This window comes from Nyctibius grandis, chromosome 3, assembly GCF_013368605.1.
Source record: "Nyctibius grandis isolate bNycGra1 chromosome 3, bNycGra1.pri, whole genome shotgun sequence".
Lineage (NCBI taxonomy): Eukaryota > Metazoa > Chordata > Aves > Nyctibiiformes > Nyctibiidae > Nyctibius > Nyctibius grandis.
In genome coordinates this window covers 9,526,527-9,543,723 of record NC_090660.1, presented here as the reverse complement: position 1 = coordinate 9,543,723, position 17,197 = coordinate 9,526,527, and the positions used below count along the sequence as shown (strand labels likewise).

Below are 17,197 nucleotides of genomic sequence, written 5' to 3'. Positions count from 1 at the left end.
GGCTTTTAGCAACATCTGTACCATGACCTGACAACATCTATCAGGCAGCATGCATGTAGCAGAATATATTTCTAGTCTCCTCTAAACCTTTGGCGTTACAGCAGAATAAGAAGAGAGTTACGTTATAGGGGCCCCATGAGATCATTAAGTAGCCCAAAGAGCAATCTGTGAAGCATTGCAGGAAGTGAGTGCAATTCAGGCCGATGAGATGTTTCTCTTCTGGCATTGTGTTTCCTCATCGAACACAGCTACCATATGGAACCCGTTACATCTCTGTCTTTGCGACCGGTAGCAACTGTGGATGAATGTCTCTCACCTGTCAGCGTTTGTTAGCTTGATCAGTTTACATGCCCCATGGGAACTGGCAAGGGATACTGATGGGTCGTTCACCCATCAGAATTAGCTGCCAGCTATCGCAGACATGCTGATGGATGGATGGGAGATATCAGATGAGAAATGACAGCCTACTGCTTCAGCAATGTGAAAAGATGAGAGCTAGAGAAAGTGGAGGCTTATGGTGGGTGAGGGGAACAGGGATGAGAACACGGGGACAAAATCATCTGAAACCATCCTTCCTCGATTTCCTTCTCCTGTCCTTGCTTTCCTCCACCCCCTCTTTTGTTCCGGTTCTGCACCACTGAAGTCAACAGGAATTTTGCAGCTTCACTAGGGCCAGGATTGAATCTTTGTCTGCCTCTTGCTTTCCTTCAGTTTCATTTTTGTTTCTTCCCTTTCAGCATTTCCATATGTCCATCAATCCACAGTTCAGCAAAGAGCGTAAAGAAAATATCACTCCTTACTTTTGCCTGGTGGGAAGTTCCAACTGCTCCTCATCTTCCCAAGGCATAACACAGATAATGTGATCTGACATGAAGGCATGCCCGTGTCTTCCCATATATTCTGAGCAGGAGGGCCAATAGCTTTACTTCATGATGTGGAAACGGGGGAGCGACACTGTGCACCCTGAGTTGATGCCCGAAGCCCTGCCAGTAGGGCAGAGCATTCCACTGACCTCCTTTCTTTAGTGAAGGGCAGGGAGAAATGACATGGTGCCTGCCAAGAATATCCATCTGGTCAGCAGCGTCCCCAGCACAGATCTTACTGTGCCTGACTGGTGCACGCTGTCACTGGCACGTCTAACTTCACCTCATGTCACAGGAGCCAGAGAAGAGGAGGAGCTGGCAGCAGTCAGAGCATGGCAAGCAAAGCAGTGGTTTTCTTTCCGTGTTGAAAGTATCAAAAGAAAGACAAAGTGTTTAATTCTACAGCACCTGAAGTCCTAAAGATGCTTACAATGAAGGTTTTTACTACTAAATTTAATTCAAGGCACGTATTTTATAAGATTGACCAAAATAATTATTTTACTGAGCATTTTTTAAAATCAGAATTAACAAAGAAAACAAAAATTTATTTTCAACCCAAACATACTACATCATCATCCAGTCTGAAAGAAAGAGGTAAAATGAACAAATACTGTATAATAAAACCAACAGATATTTTTAAGGTTAATAATCTATTACACTTAGGTTAGGAAAAAACCTAGGAAGAAATCGTAGCTCTAACAAAATAATTGATAAATATTCCACTGATGTTGGTGAAAAAGAAGAATGGATAATAATTTGGGTTTTTTTTTTAAACAGCATTTAGCATATAGGAAGGAGGCCTGGACATTCGAGAAGGGAGAAATATTTCATATTGGAGGGGTGGGATAAAATATGACTTCGTATTTGTGACAGGACACAAATGAGTGTCCTGTTATGCTCACAAACTTTTTCATTGAATAAAATGCATTTAAAGAGCACCAAAGGAAGCAAGTGCCTGCCCATAATGATACGCTGGGAACCAAATTTCTGTCTCACACACATCACTAGGCTTTGCGAGTAACCCCACTGGACAGGTATGTTGAATTTACAACAGAGTACATGAGAGCAGGATTTTACCCAGTGCCCTCAGCCAGGTTTTCAGGCTGCTTTTCCATTTCCTTTTTACTCCAAATTCAAGCTGGACGTTAGTCAGGCTGGATGTTTGCCACCTCTGTCTTATCAGAGATCTGTTTTGACTGTCTCTAAAGCTGTGCTGGAGTAATGAAAATTGTCCTCTACAGCATATTTATGGCAACACTCTGGGCCCAGAAAGGGGCTGTGGTGACAGATGCTCTTCTGACACTCGGAAAGAAAATAAGTAGTTTTAATTGCCAATTTTAGGAATTAATGCAGAATATATGCACCTAAACATTATCCTGCCCAACAGACGCTGCTCACAGCGACATGTGGTGACTGACAGCTATGTATTTAGATTCCTGTGTGATGTATTGCTTTTAACAGGCTCTGAACAGAGTTGGTTTAGAGGCTCTTTCAGTGGTGAAGAGACTAAATCTGTTTTTACAGGCTAACTTACATATGGTTTGAATGACTTGTTTGGCTTGACCTGGATGAGGTCCTAACCTCTGCTAGGACCCTACCTCTGCCTCCACACTCATCCTGGGTGCCTGAGAGTAGACTGCACTCTGGAATCAGAGGTGAACAGTTACAGCGAAAGTCCCCGAGGCAGGTGCAGTGGCATCTCCATCAAGCTGAAGCGTTCCTTGCTGTGGGGGGAAAAAAATATTGAATGCAATTTCACTGATCAGATCCAACGTTTTCTCCCTGCCTCTGACACAATATTGCAATAGCCTTTTAGAAACTTCAGCCCAATATTCAGCACAGTGGATGAGACTAACCCATCTGTGAGAGGAGCTGCTCAATTTTAACTACATTTAATTACATGACCATTGTACAGAGGATAAACACTTTGCTCCACTCACTGAAGAACAGGGGGCAGGGAGCTCTGTTTCCCATCTCCTATCACTTAGCAGGAAGAAATAGTTTCAAATTCCTGTGGGAACTTTAATGGTCGTTGCTACCTACAAATGAAAAGTCACATTAACAGAAACAAATGAGCTTAGAAGCAGACTAATGCAGCTATAGCCAGGAAAGTGATGGGATGCAAAGAAGGGGGAAAAAAGTAGCAAGAATAATTCTTTCTATTGCTCAGATACATTTCCCTACACTCTGGAAGTCTGACTGAAGTTTTTACTGAATCCAAAGTGAACCTTTCTGTCGTCTTGGGAGGGATTTGGTTTCTGGCAGGGAATTTAACATCCCTGGAATCCCAACTCCAGATAAAGGCACTAGTTCTGTCTTCCTCCAACAGCTAGTCGTGTGCTGTGTAGCTCACATTCCTCAGCTGTCAGGGAAAAAAATGATACACTGATGGGTTTATTTACATTTTTGTTGCTATTGATGTTAATGATCCATATGCCATCCCCTTTTCACCTCAGGAAACACTCCACCCCTGACTCAAATACCTTCCTAAATTTATTTATACCGGGGAGAGCAGGGCTGTGGGTGTTCAGCCTGGATTCATAACCAAGTGATATAACAAAAGCATACGTAGTTGGAGCTGTTATCACTTGAGTTATTTCCAACAGTGAAAGAGGAGGTACAGATGACATTGTAAAAAGCATTGCTGAGACTCCACATGGAAAACCCAGTACAGCATTTAGGGAAGAGGAGTTCAAACTGGAACAGACCCACAAAAGGGTTACTGGGAGAACTGGGAGTGGTGAATATTTTCAAACAAGAGCAGACTAGAAAAGTTCAGTTTGTTTAGTCTAGCAAAAGGAAGACTGAGAGGGGATGTGGCTGTTTATGCTTCCTTTCAGGGCAGTTAAAAGCATGGTGCTACTCAAGTTCAAGGAACACGCTAGCACAAGAACAAACGGGTGTAAACTGTCTTTCATGCAGCCCTTTTATTCTGGGCTGCGTTAGGAGGAAAGCTGCCAGCTGTTTGAGGAAGTGATCCTTCCCCTCTACTTAGCACTGGTGAGGCCACATCTGGAATACTGTGTCCAGTTCTGGGCTCTCCAGTAGAAGACAGACATGGACTTCCTGGAGTAAGACCAGTGCAGGGCCACGAAGATGATTAAGGGACTGGAGCATCTCCCCTGTGAGGAGAGGCTGAGAGAGCTGGGGCTGTGCAGCCTGCAGAAGAGAAGGCTCAAGTGGGGAGGATCTTATGATGTGTATAAATACCTGAAGGGAGGTGCAAAGAGGACGGAGCCAGGCTTTTTTCAGAGATGCCTGGTGACAGGACCAGAGGCAACGGGCACAAACTGAAATATGGGAGGTTCCCTCTGAGCATCAGGAAACACTTTTTCACTGTGAGAGTGACCAAGCACTGGCACAGGTTGCCCAGGGAGGTGGTGAAGCCTCCATCCTTGTAGATGCTCAAAAGCTGTCTGGACATGGTCCTGGGTAACTGGCTCTAGGTGGCCCTGCTTGAGCAGGGGGGATGGACCAGGTGAGCTCCAGACATCCCTGCCAACCTCACCCGTTCTGTGATTCTGTCTTGGAACCCACTCGGGCTGGAAATGAGTTGACTCCTCCCCCCAGGGGAATGAATGGCCTCTTACACAGAAGACCAGAGGACTAAACCTAGCTAATTTTAAGAGTGAGCTTGATCGTATTAGATGCCATGATAGCAGGGAACCTGTCCTGCTGACCCTACCAGACACATGCCACTGTACAGTCTTTAAACATCGTGGTGATGATAATAGTTTATGGTAGTGGAAAGGAAAGGAAAAGGAAAGAGTTTTGTACTGTTAAAAAAGTAAGATCACAGGGCCACAAAGGAACTGACATCACCTACCTGTGGTTAATATAACTATTAAGTTATAAAAAGGGATTGATGTTAAATTAGTAGAGATTTATAATTTTTCCTTTTTTTCCTTTTTCTACTATATATTAGTAGACATCAGATGCTTCTCCTAAGAAACAACGAACTGTCACAGCTGGTTTGTAACATTATTTACATTTAAATCAGTAGGCAGGTCCCAGCAAACCGAAGGAATGGAAAACCCTCCCATTATTGCTCATACCCAGAAAGCTCTCACCCCTCTTCATCTTTATGATAAGGAATGTCTGGTACGTGAGCGTCACTCCAGCATATCCCTGCAGTTCTCTTGTGACTACGAATCCCAAATCAAGACTAAGGGCACTTGTGAGTAGGGAGCCGGCTCACAAACAGTGTCCAGAGCATCACTAATTATTATGCATTTGCTAAGTGCAGGTGTGTGTCTTACCACAGGCAGAAAAAGTGAGTCTGCAGTCTCCAAGTCTCCTCAGTTAGCAATCAGATACTGTCTAACATACGGCAATGCTTAGGCTCTGTTTTCAGAGAGGTGCTTTTTGCTCAGTAGGGATGAATGGGAAAGCTGTAAATATAAACAGCCTGATTAGTGGCAGCAGCCTCTTGGAACAGAGCAGGATTCCTCTTAACCCTTTTGCAGTCAGTCACAGTCCCCTTGTTGGTTTATTTTCTGCTGTCAGAGAGAAGCTGAACTTTGCTGGCTACCCTGCGTGAGAACTGGAACCTGGGCTCTGCCCCTGGGAAAAGGAGAAGGGTGGGGAGGGAGGAGTGCATCCACCAAACTTGCTTACTAAGTAAGCTGAGCTAGTAACCATGCTGGCCAAACCAAAATTTCTCCTTACGCAATTACTTTGTAGAGATGCCTGCAAATACACGCTCTAGCCAAATGCCTGTCTAAAGCGTGGAGAAGAAAAGAAGCTACTGCTTGAAATAGATTAGACAGGAGAACAGTAAGCATCGGGAGGTCAGCAGGTAAGGAAGCTGAGTGAGGCAAAGCCTTGAGGGAGGCGGTGGAATTGCATTTGTTAAAACATACAGAAGTCAGTCAGCTCAGCACAGATCTTGGATCCATTCTGCTGTCTATTCAAGTCAACAGGAAGATTCACATGAAGTTCAACAGGTTGCATCAGTTCCCGTATAAAGTGGAAACAAGTGCTGAAGGTGCTAATTAAGGTGCATAACAAGACTCGGGACCTTTTATTTAGAAAACAAAACACCCAATCACTCCCCCTCCCAGTTCTTCCCAGCCTGAAGGAAACATACCAAATATAATAATCTCATAATCAACCACAACAACAAAAAAATTATCAGCAACAGATCATACTCTCATTTTTTGATCAAAGACTGTAAAATAGCGCAACCACTGGGTGTCCTTTGTTGTCCTGTCACTTCAAATTTCATCCTCTTTGATTCATGGCAAAAAGGCTTGCTCTTTACAGGTGAAAAAAATAGAGGAACAGATGGCCTATGCAGGCTTCCAAGCTTCTTGTAGTTTGTCTACACCAGCATTTGACAGGGAAACTCAGACCAGTTATAGGAGTCATCCACAAAATCCAGTACAGGAGGACCTCTGGATCACTGGGACCAGGCTGCTGCTATTGCAGAGAACCACAAAAAAAGCCAATGACTTGCAAGTTAGTGACTTCTGATTTAGTTTTTCCCACAGTCACTATTACAAACGGAGCTGCACAGGGGGAGCTGGGGTAGAAGGGTTCCTAGAACTGTTAGTCCACACACAGTTTAAATTGTACAGTCCTCCACCCTTTCTCTCCCAAAGGCATTCCCTGAATGACTTCAGTCCTTTCCCACCATTCATAGTGTGATCTGAGATTTCCTCCCTTTAATCTGACACTAAAGGTGAAAGGCTGTTTTAGAAAAGAAACACGGCAAAACCAAAACATGGACAGCACCTCTGGGGGAACTAATCCTTCTTCTGAAATCAAAGTGGAGTGAACACACCTACACACCACAGAGTTACTAAACAGTGGCTAATGAGAAATATAGTTCTGGAAGACACTTCAAGGGACTAAACAACCAACTGGGAAGAATGGGTGAGGGCTGTGCAAAAGGCACAAGTTGGAACACCATGGTTGAATTTCAGAAATCAAAAATGTAGGTTTATCGTCAAGAAAAAAGATTTGAGATTCAAGTTCAACATAAGTGAGAGGGTGAAAGTCCATCACTTGATACAGATGTTTGAAACTAATTCAGTTACATGGCTTTTATTTCTCCAGTGAAAGAGATACAAGAAAGAGAAGATTTTCTTCTGTCTTCAAAGTACACTTTTTCTAAGTGGGTGGGTTTGGTTTTATCTCAGTAACACTGACACAGTGGAAATATGAGAATAATATCAGCTACATTTTAATGGTAACAGCATCCAAATTCTGAACAGCTTTATGAACATCATGAAATAAATGACAAATAGACCCATAACCCTGATCTTGGGCCTTGGGCAACTTCAATTTCACTTTGCCATACTAGGGAAAAAACAGTGTACCTTTCACTTGGTCATTAAAAGCCAGCATTCCTCCATCTGAAATGAAACAAAAAGTGGCTAACTACCCTGCAACCTTAGAAATCTTTTCGCATAGTCTTCCTGCGACGTAGAACCTACAGTGAGTCTTATGATGTTTTCATTATGGTAGCATAATGAAAACATCATAACTCTCCTAAGCTGTTGGCAAAGACCAATAACCATCTCTTCAGGATGTGCAAGAGCTGTTCAGGTATAAGGTCTCCACTGATGCCAGTCCAGAGTGAGGCTTGCCCCAGATTGCGTCTTGCCCCAGATTGCTGGTGACTGAGCAGTGGCATGTCCCAAAAGGGAGGTGGTGTACCAATTCACGTAGTCTGACGGACTCTTAAGAACCAAGCAAGGGTTCAGTATGTTATGAAGGAATAAATAAGAAAAGCTAAACCATTACATTCCATTTGCTTCACAAAGATTTCTGATGTTGGAAGTCATAATTAGTTATAATATATTCTAAACATGCACAGGGCTTTCAGCACGTAAAAGAAAACAAAGCAGCATTCCCAGAAATTGTCATAACAAAGTCTGCTGCAAAGACTTCTCCAGGGCAAAGCTCTGCACTAGCCTGAATCTCCCTGACTACAAGCCCAGTCCTGCGGCAGTTATTTATGTGGACAATTCCATTTGCAGTACTCATGACTGCACAGATAAACTATTTGTGACAGAGCAAGCCTCCACTCAAACAAGTCACTTGAAGGAATAATAATAATAATAGAAAAAGACTAATATATGTATTTGAAATACTTCTGGCTCCATAATATCATGCGGTAAGTTGAGTGGAAGTTGGTGCAGGACTCACTGAAGAGCTCTATTTCCTACCTAATTAAGGACAATGACAAATAAGGGAGCCAGGCACATCCTCTTCGTATGAAGAAGATTATAAATTTTTAATACTTAATCTGACTCTTTTTGATAGATCTTATAAAGCATATCTTTAATGACATTCTGTTTCTTCTCACATTAGCTCCTTAGTCTGTGATAGTAAAAGACACAATTGTTCTTTGTTTCTTACTTTCAATACACGTCAGTACTTACTAAATCCTGGTTAATACTGGTTAAATTCCATAGTCCGTATTATTCAGGAAATCACGCTAGGCGAGCAGTAATACTTTCATATGGGTTTTACCTTTCATCTATTTATCTTTGGAACAAAAACCAGTAAATGAGTGACCTCCTGTGATTATGTAGGTGTGATAGTTCTTTCAAGATCATCTTCTTTGTATTAGAAGTTTTAAAAGCAAGCTTTGATAAAGGACATCTTACCTTTTTTTTTTTTACATCACCACAGTTTTCTCAAAATAAATTATTTCATTTTCCCAGCTATAATCTTATCTCTCTGATCCTATATCCAGTTTAAAATTCACTATCCTTATTTCATTACAAAGCATATATTTAGAGTATTTAAAATGGTTTACAGAATCTTCTGACTAGCAGTATTTTCCTGATGTAAAAACCAGTATATTCCATGAAAGCAGAATTTGTTCTCATCTCAACTCACTGCTCATACAGTGCTCACCTGTGACCAAAGAACAAAAATTGCCTACATTAAGAGGGATTTTTAGAAAAATGCTATATATGTATTTATTCAATTATAGGGTCATACTTCCCTAAAATGCTTAGTTTGCTCCAAAATTTCATTTCCCACAGATTTTTGCTACAACCACAGAGCTGAAAGTAACAGATAGCTCTCCTAAGGATTACCATGTGAAAAGTGCCTAATTGTGGCTGGGAAATCTGTTCAAATGGAGGTTATTCCACTGCCAGAGGTCAATACTAACCAAGAGGCAACAGCCCTTATCGTCTTGTGCATTTTCCAGGCTGAAATGCTTCACCTCGTAAGAATGCATTCCCTTTACTGAAACGATGGGTGTGCTCTCTGCTCTGACTTGGTGGAGTTTGCCCTCTGCTTAAGCCACAGACACCTCTCATTAATTTTTTCTCCTCTTCAGAGTCGATCTCTCCTCCTCCTTTCTATCCTCAACATGAAATAAGTAACTTTATCACTGCAATGGGGCTTCACAGCAGTACACCTCCTTACAGAGCATGTCAAAACTCTGAAACCACACACCTTTGTGGAGCAGACTGGAAGCAATTATCTAGGAATACATTGTGGTTTAGGAAAGTACTAATTTCCATGATTTGTAGGAAACACCAAAGGAATTAGTAACAACAAGATCATCGGTAAAATGTCAAAACCTCTTCCAAAATCAGGAAGGCAAGTCCCAGACAAGAGGATAATTAAACACAGACTCTCCCTGCTTTATTCAGGCACCAACCTTGTAACGGGAAGTCTGAGATCTAGTCTAAAGTCTGCCAAACGCTTCCCTTGATTCTCAGCTGTACTGCCTGCAGCTGCGGGGCCAGGACGTTTGTATCGTGTTTGCCTCAAGGAGAGGCTGGAGCGCCAAGTTCAAAAATATCTGTAAATCTCTTGGAAAGCAGTGGTGAGAAAAAGGCATAAGTGCGATGCATCATCTGCTCACTGAGAACCTCTCCAGTATACGACAGCTTTGAAGCTGCCCAGGAGAATCAGACAGGTTGTACTAAGGAAGCACTCCAGAGAAGGCCTGTATGTTTATGTAACAGTATCAAATATAAACATGTTATTATTAGCACATTTAGTCAAGATAATGAAGTTGAAAATGTAATGTGGAATGGAGGCATGGTCAATGCCCGCTTCGACGGAGAAACACAGAACTGGCAAGTATTCCTTCCCCCGGACTGATGTATGACCCACAGCAGTACGTGGCAAAGGGAAAAATGCTGGGTGGGTCTTTGGTTTAATGTATTTCAAGTTTAAAGATTTACGTGTTTTGTACGTTTGGAATTTTTCTGTGCAGGTAATGATAACACCGATTCCCCACTGCATTCAGTAGCATAAAGGGTTTGCTGAAGAGGAACCAAGCAGACAGTACATGTTCTCAGCTCGTCTCCAGTGGAGCTGAGCCAACCTTATGCCTGGCAATGGCTGGGCATTGCATGGAGAGACAGACCGATACCTTATTTCAGGTCCGCCTGGCCTGTTCCTCTGTGCAGTCAGCCACTGCATATGTGACATGATGAATTTTGCATTCTTTCGTCAATTTCAAACTCTGTACGTAACCTAAACCTATTTCAGATGGTCATCTCTACTTTGTTTCCAGAGCCTCGTGTGTGCCTTCGTGCTGGCTCTGCAGCCTTCACACCAAGTTAAAACAAGTCGGCAAGGTCAGGAGAAAGCTCCCCTGTTGCTGGGGGCTATACATTCCACCTGGAAGATCCTCCGTTCAGGTGGAAGCATTTTTGGACACAGCTGGCCAAACCAAGAGAGCCTGCTGCATCTGATGAGCTGGCAACTCAAACAGCAATTGCTGGGGCTGGACAGGGCTGATGAAGAAACTGTATGGTAGACCTGATAAGAAGGTTACAAAAGGCAATCTCTTACGAGTCATTTCCCACCTTCTAGAGTAGGACAGTGGATTCTATATAGAGGCTTCTGGTGTATTTATAGGGGAACTGAAGGTAACGAGGGGAGAAAATCCTACTATCAGTAAGTAAATTTAAACTGCCTACAGAGGGGCTAGGCCTCAGGCACTTGCTGCTTTCTGAATGATCTGTCACTTCTCCTGAGATGTCTGAATGAAGTGTGAGGCTTAGAACTCATTTGCAAAATCTGTATATTTCTGCTTTAGTTGTATTATACTCCTGTGAAGGCAAGCTGTGACTCACAGGTGACTTGTAAACTATAAGGATGGGCCTCTGAGAAGAGTCAGAAAAAAGCCCCTAACACTGAAGAGAAAGAAGTGAAGGCAAATTGCTCCTGTGCAGGGTGCAACAGCACCATAACCCATGGTCCCAGGGGAGAAAGCTGCTTTTTTACCTCTGTCAACCCTTCCAGAAAGGAAAGGTCTCCTGTATTCAAGGCCATCACTTTGATGGACCGTGCTCTATAAAACTCTTAGTGGTTTGGAGGCTGGACATTACAGGAGACCCCACTTCACCTGAAATCAGTCCATGTTAAAAAAAATGCTATGGTGGTGTTACATCCATGCTTTGTGAAAATATAAACATCAAACTGATGTGCACAGCGATGTGGCTGGAGGGAACGGACAGGTGGTCAAATGGACAATGGCCAAAATTAAGTAAATTTTACCTTTTTTTTCCCCCTGTATTTCTTTCTTCTTTTTATTCATCAATCTGAAAAAATGATTATATTCTTTATCTAAAATTATCCTGTTCACAAGCAAAACAAGAAATATGTATGTTACAGGACACGATTTCAATACACGTTTCTGAAACTCCCCTGCCTCCTTTATTCCTAAACCCTGTAAACATACCCTGGTATATTTATACGCAACGACAGCAACCTGAGATCAGTGCTTAAAAATAAACCACATTGGAACTGCAGTGTGTGTGTGTGCACAACAGACATATGAATCTATAGCAGGGGCTGAAGAGATGACATTAGGGGAATACTGTCCATTATATTTGTTTGCTTTTAATCCAAATTGTTAGAGCATGAGGTGCAGAGGGTTATGCAAAGTTTAGTTTAGGTTCTTTTTTTTTTTTTTTAAATAAATGCAATGGTAATTATCACTGAAGTGACTAGACACAGTCCCACGTTACATTCTAGATGAAATGGCCGGCGCTCTTTTCCAAGGGTAAGCACATACCCAGCTATCCCCATTTTGAGCACATCCAGTCAGACCCCAAACTCATCACCTACCTATTTATAGGTGCCCCTTACCCTTTGCCATCCCTCTCTCAGAACCCAAGTTTTTCTTCTGTTGAAATGTGTGACTAAACTGCAACAGATTTGCAGATGGAGAGGAGCAGTACGTGTCCCCTGGGCCTATGAAAAGCAGATGGCATTAAGGTATCATCCTGAAGGCAACGGATATCTACAGTAGCTACAGAGGAAATGTGCATAGATGCATAAAGCAAGAGGCAAGAGTAAATAAAAATGTCAAAGGCTTTTTCATTTGTTATCAGCATATTGGTGGATCTCTGTCTCTCATTATCTCTTAAATTCTCTCATGTGGCAGAAGAAAGATTTCATATTAACTGCTGCGTTTTCCCTTACACACGGAAAAACTCAGGATTTTTAATTAGTGCTTTTATACAGTTCTTTATGGCTTCTCAATTCAGGCACCTGCATCAAATGAACTAAGACAGAATGTAACGGTTTCCCTGATGCAGTGCTGTACAGCGCTAAGCACCAAGCTTTACAGCAAAAGGAAACCAGCTGCATCATTCACACAAAATGTCTAGACTTGCTTGCAGTAGGTAAAGCAGAGACTGCAGGAGATGGCATACGGCAAACTAGACAGAATAAAGGCACAAAGTTTATTTTGCTTACAAACCCAAACATCAAGTGATTTCTAGTCATATACCAAAGGGGACAGGAGCAGCATGGGCAACAATGGGAGTTTTTGTGGATTTTAGAACAGCATGAGCCAAATACTTAAAAATCAGCGTTTCAGCTGCTGGAAAGTTGCCTACATGGCAGTAGGCACTAGGAAATTTGCCCATCCATGAGCTCAGTAGCAAAAACAAGCTCCTGGTGCACAGGAAGGTTTGAGGGGATGAAAGCTCACAGCCCACAGTTCAGAGGAAGGATCCAGGTCCCACAAGTGCTATTGCGATAAACGACTGTGTAGGAGTACAGCACTGATGGTACTGCATGCATTCGAAAACACAGCAGTTCCTCAAAGGAGGTGTTATCTAATTGTTTTTGTATCCCTCAAAGACAGACATCTCCTCAGCACCTACAAAGACATACATAATCCAGGGGGCTGCTTCTCTGAGCAAATTTCCTTCTTGACCCCTCAAGAGGGCTTCTGCTCAGGGCCATATGCCTCCTACTGCAGAAAGGCCAAGGAGTATTTCTGGTCCTACCAAAGGCACTTACTGTGTGGCCTGGCAGTAGAGAAGGCTGGAAAAGACCAAATGTGCAGGTCTGTTTATTTTTCAATAGCAACAAACGACCCTACAACAACTTTAGCAGGATATCTCCAAATAAAAAACAGAAACCACGTACAGGGCAACCGCAATAGAGAAATTGGATTGGAGCAAAGGAGCTCATGATAACAAGATATGAGGAGTTTTCACTAAATTATTCAATATAGGAGTAAGCAAATCACACTTTATTGGCAGGTCACTGTTCAATTACCCTTTACAAATGGCTGCATTTAATAATTTGTTTTGTTTATATAAATGTTAACATAAGACAGATTAATACATTGTCTGAATTAGAGGGCTAAAACCGCTCCAGTTTAAAGTTAAGTGTTGGGTAAATCACTAGTGCAGCAATACATGCAGTTATTAAATGCCGTGAAGTCAGACCAAAAGCCAGATTAAAAATTTGCCGATAGAAGGATTGCCTGTGAATTTCAAATTATGTTAGTTAATATTAATTATTTCAGTGACTAAATAAATGACCCCAAAAGTTTTATGTCATTTTAACCTACTTGTCTCTACCTCGGATAGCATTTACATTTATATCTAACCTCCTTCTAATGCTGAACCGCCTAAGTAATTAAAATGCAGCAGTGACTTCTAGTGGAGGAATCCTTCTCAAAATAGTTCAGATATACCTTCATTTCCACTGTGCAATAAGGCAACAGAACTCATGTCCACAGTGAAACTGTTTTGAAGGAAATATAAACTGGAGTAAATCTGCTGTCTATTCACATTCAACAAAACCTCATTTGGAAGCCAGGAAAAAAATGAGGCTTACATCCCCCTTTTCTATTACTTCTCACCAATATTTCAGTTTTCAATTGGATCTTGGAGTTTGGGGTGTAAAAGTACCATATTAATGACAAGACAGAGGCAGGCAGTATTGGAAACCTCCCAAGCGCAGCTGTGTTAGCAGCACGGCCAACTACATTTTATATATGCAGAAGTATTTGGGTTCTAAACACAAATACTTCAAGAGGATTTAGGGAAAGCTGCCCATGCTGGTAACCACACACCAAATTATCTCTAGGTAGTCACAGACTTGTGCATTATACAGGAAGACCAAGTGCTCCAGTACAACTCTAATAAAGGTGGGAATAAACTAGTACAGAGAAGAGTGATCCCAGAAGTGCGTTTCCCCAGTATGGAAAAAACAGGCTTTGAGCACCAATTCACACAACTCACTGATCAGTGGTAGCTCCTCCATCGCAACGATCTTAGCTGGATCTGAACTGAAGTTTCCGTTTCTCCTATCATTTTGTCAAGCCAGTCTCCTTTCTCATGCAGAAGTCCCGGAAACAGGAACCACTCTGTCACATCCATGAGCGTAGCTATGCTTAAGGAAGAATAATGAAAACTAAGTGCTGGGAAATGTAGACAAACAATGCATCACTTTCTCTCCCAGGTGCTGGTGTTTGATTACTCCGTTCCAAATGTCGCTGTTATAACTTGTCAAAAAGTACCAAAAACATTTGGTTTTCAAGGTGTGGAATAGTTCTAAAATGCCAAATTATGTGCTGATTCGTTGATTCGTTGTTGACTACAGCCTGCAATGGCCATCTCTTCTCCCGTGGATAGGCAAGATATTCGATGCAAGTTCTGCAGGAAGCACACTGGTCAAAGAGGGCAATTTCACGTAAAGCCCAGAAAATGCCTCCTCCCTACACACCTACTAACACCAGAACTTTGCTTGCTTTATGGCCAAAAGCAGCTTGAACCTATAACAGTAAACATCTAAACCCATTCAGGTGGAGCTATATATTTTTATTGAATGATCACCACTGTCTAAGACGACAAGGGAATTGTTTGCCATGTAAGTCAGTCCTACAGGATAAGAAAGCCCATGGCTAATTAGAGGGTTAAAGATGGGAAACTCCTCAGGTTTCCCTAAGCATATTACGGCCTGGCTACAGACGTCTGTTACTATAACACGTCCCTCTTTGTCAAAGGCCACAGCCGTAGTATATATTTTGGAGGGGAAAACGAGGTTCAGACCGAAGCTATCCATCTGGCCGACGAGATCCATCTCTGCACTGAATATCTTCACTCGGGTGCTGCCATTGTTCGGTCCTTGAGCTTTCAGGTGCTCTATTACCACGATAGCGCCCGAGGTCTGGGAGACAGCAACCCCTCTGGGGCTGATGAGCTGAGACCGGATCATCTGACACTTCTTTAATTTCCCCCTCTTGAAGTCGGCCGTCAAGCGGTACAGAGCGCCTGCCTCCGCATCGGTCAGGATTACTTCACCCTCGGGGGTGGCATCCAAGCCCCAGGGCAAACAGAAACCTTCCCGGGCAGCCAGGACCCCCCTTCCCTCAAAATCGAAGGCCTTCACCGAGCGGTCCCCGCCATCGGTGACCACCACGTGCCCGTCCGACGTGACCGTCACATCGAGCGGGTACTTGATATCGTTGCCCGCGTCCCCCCGCTCCCCGAACCGCTGCAGGCAGGCTCCGTTCGGCCCGAAGACGTGGATCCTCTTCTTGCCGTCGTGTGCCACTGCCAGGCGCCCCGACCTCCGGCAGGCCGCCACGCCGGTGGGGTTGATCAGCGACCCCCAGCCCCCCAGGCACAGCCGCAGCCCGAGGCCCGCGGGGGCAGGCCCGGCCGCCCCTCCGCCCCTCCTCAAGGCCGAGCAGACGCTGCCGCCGGCGGGGCCCAGGACCTCCAGCAGCTGCAGCAGCGGCAGACAGTCGCTGGTCTCGGCCGAGCCGCAGACCCGCCGGCAGAACGGGCACTCCAAGCGCCGATGGTCAGGGCCGCCCAGGGCCCCCACGCAACCCCGGCACAGGACGTGCCCGCAAGGCAGATTCCGCGGCCGCCGCTGCCCGCCGGGGCCGTACCGCTCGAAGCACACCCGGCACTCCAACAGGCTCAGCTCCGCCTCGTCCTCCGCCGCCATCCCCGCCGCGGTCAGGCGGGGCGGGGGCGGGCTAACGGGCGGCCCGGACCGGGGAGGGGGGGGGGGCGGAGCGGCGCTAACGGCGGGCGGGTGCTGGCGGCCAGCACCCGCCCGCCGGCAGCGCCGCTCCGCCCCCTCCCCCGCAACCCGTAAAATATTCACCCGATCCCTATAAACATCCAAGTCCCAAGTTATCACAGCATTGCTAGTGCTGTTGACGGCAGCGGCCGCAATTTCGTGAGGATTTCTCTTGCTGTTCTGGGCAGCTTTTGAAAATGCGATGTAAATATTTACACTCATCTGCTTGAGGGTAGGAAGGGTCTGCAGAGGGAGCTGGACAGGCTGGATCCATGGGCTGAGGCCACCTGTGTGAGGTTCAACAAGGCCAAGTGTTGGGTCCTGCACTTGGGTCACAACAACCCCATGCACCGCTACAGGCTTGGGGAAGAGTGGCTGGAAAGCTGTCTAGTGGAAAAGGACCTGGGGGTGTTGGTCGACAGCCAGCTGAATATGAGCCAGCAGTGTGCCCAGGTGGCCAAGGTGGCCAACAGCATCCTGGCTTGTATCAGAAATAGTGTGGCCAGCAGGACTAGGGAAGTGATCATCCCCCTGTACTTGGCACTGGTGAGGCCACACCTTGAATACTATGTTCTGTTCTGGGCCCCTAACTACAAGAAAGACATTGAGGTGCTGGAGAGAGTCCAGAGAAGGGCAACGAAGCTGGTGAAGGGTCTGGAGCACAAGTCTTAGGAGGAGTAGCTGAGGGAACTGGGGTTGTTTAGTCTGGAGAAAAGAAGGTTCAGGGGAGACCTTATTACTGTCTACAACTACCTGAAAGGAGGGTGTAGTGAGGCAGGTATCACTCTCTTCTCCCAGGTAACAAGCGATAGGATAAGAGGAAACAGCCTCAGGTTGTGCCAGGGGAGGTTTACCTTGGATACCAGGAAAAATTTCTTCACCAAAAGGGTTGTCAAACATTGGAACAGGCTGCCCAGGGCAGTGGTGGAGGTACCATCCCTGGAGGTATTTAAAAGATGTGCAGATGTGGTGCTTAGGGACATGGTTTAGTGGTGGACTTGGCAGTACTAGGTTAATGGTTGGACTTGATCTTAAATGTCCTTTCCAACCAGAACGAT

General features: G+C 44.4%; 1 protein-coding gene across 4 annotated transcripts; it reads right to left on the bottom strand.

Annotated features, from left to right (window-relative positions):
* Window positions 1–1,453: 1,453 nt before the first annotated feature.
* NHLRC1 (NHL repeat containing E3 ubiquitin protein ligase 1) lies at window positions 1,454–16,073 on the bottom strand. Of its 4 annotated transcripts, XM_068397111.1 has the most exons (3): window positions 14,345–16,073; window positions 11,925–12,050; window positions 1,454–2,587 (listed from the first exon to the last, which is right to left on the bottom strand). In XM_068397111.1, the coding sequence occupies exon 1, from the start codon at window positions 16,059–16,061 to the stop codon at window positions 14,904–14,906; it is 1,158 nt and encodes a 385-aa protein (XP_068253212.1). In that variant the 5' UTR covers window positions 16,062–16,073; the 3' UTR covers window positions 1,454–2,587; window positions 11,925–12,050; window positions 14,345–14,903. The 4 variants fall into 4 exon arrangements, with proteins under 4 accessions (XP_068253212.1, XP_068253210.1, XP_068253213.1 ...); XM_068397109.1 differs by lacking the exon at window positions 11,925–12,050 and having other exon boundaries at window positions 1,455–2,587; XM_068397112.1 differs by lacking the exons at window positions 1,454–2,587; window positions 11,925–12,050 and adding an exon at window positions 5,923–6,284.
* Window positions 16,074–17,197: the final 1,124 nt, after the last annotated feature.

Bases quoted from the DNA above. Each gene is read 5' to 3' on its own strand.
- NHLRC1 (XM_068397111.1), bottom strand. From the start codon at position 16,061: ATGGCGGCGGAGGACGAGGCGGAGCTGAGCCTGTTGGAGTGCCGGGTG.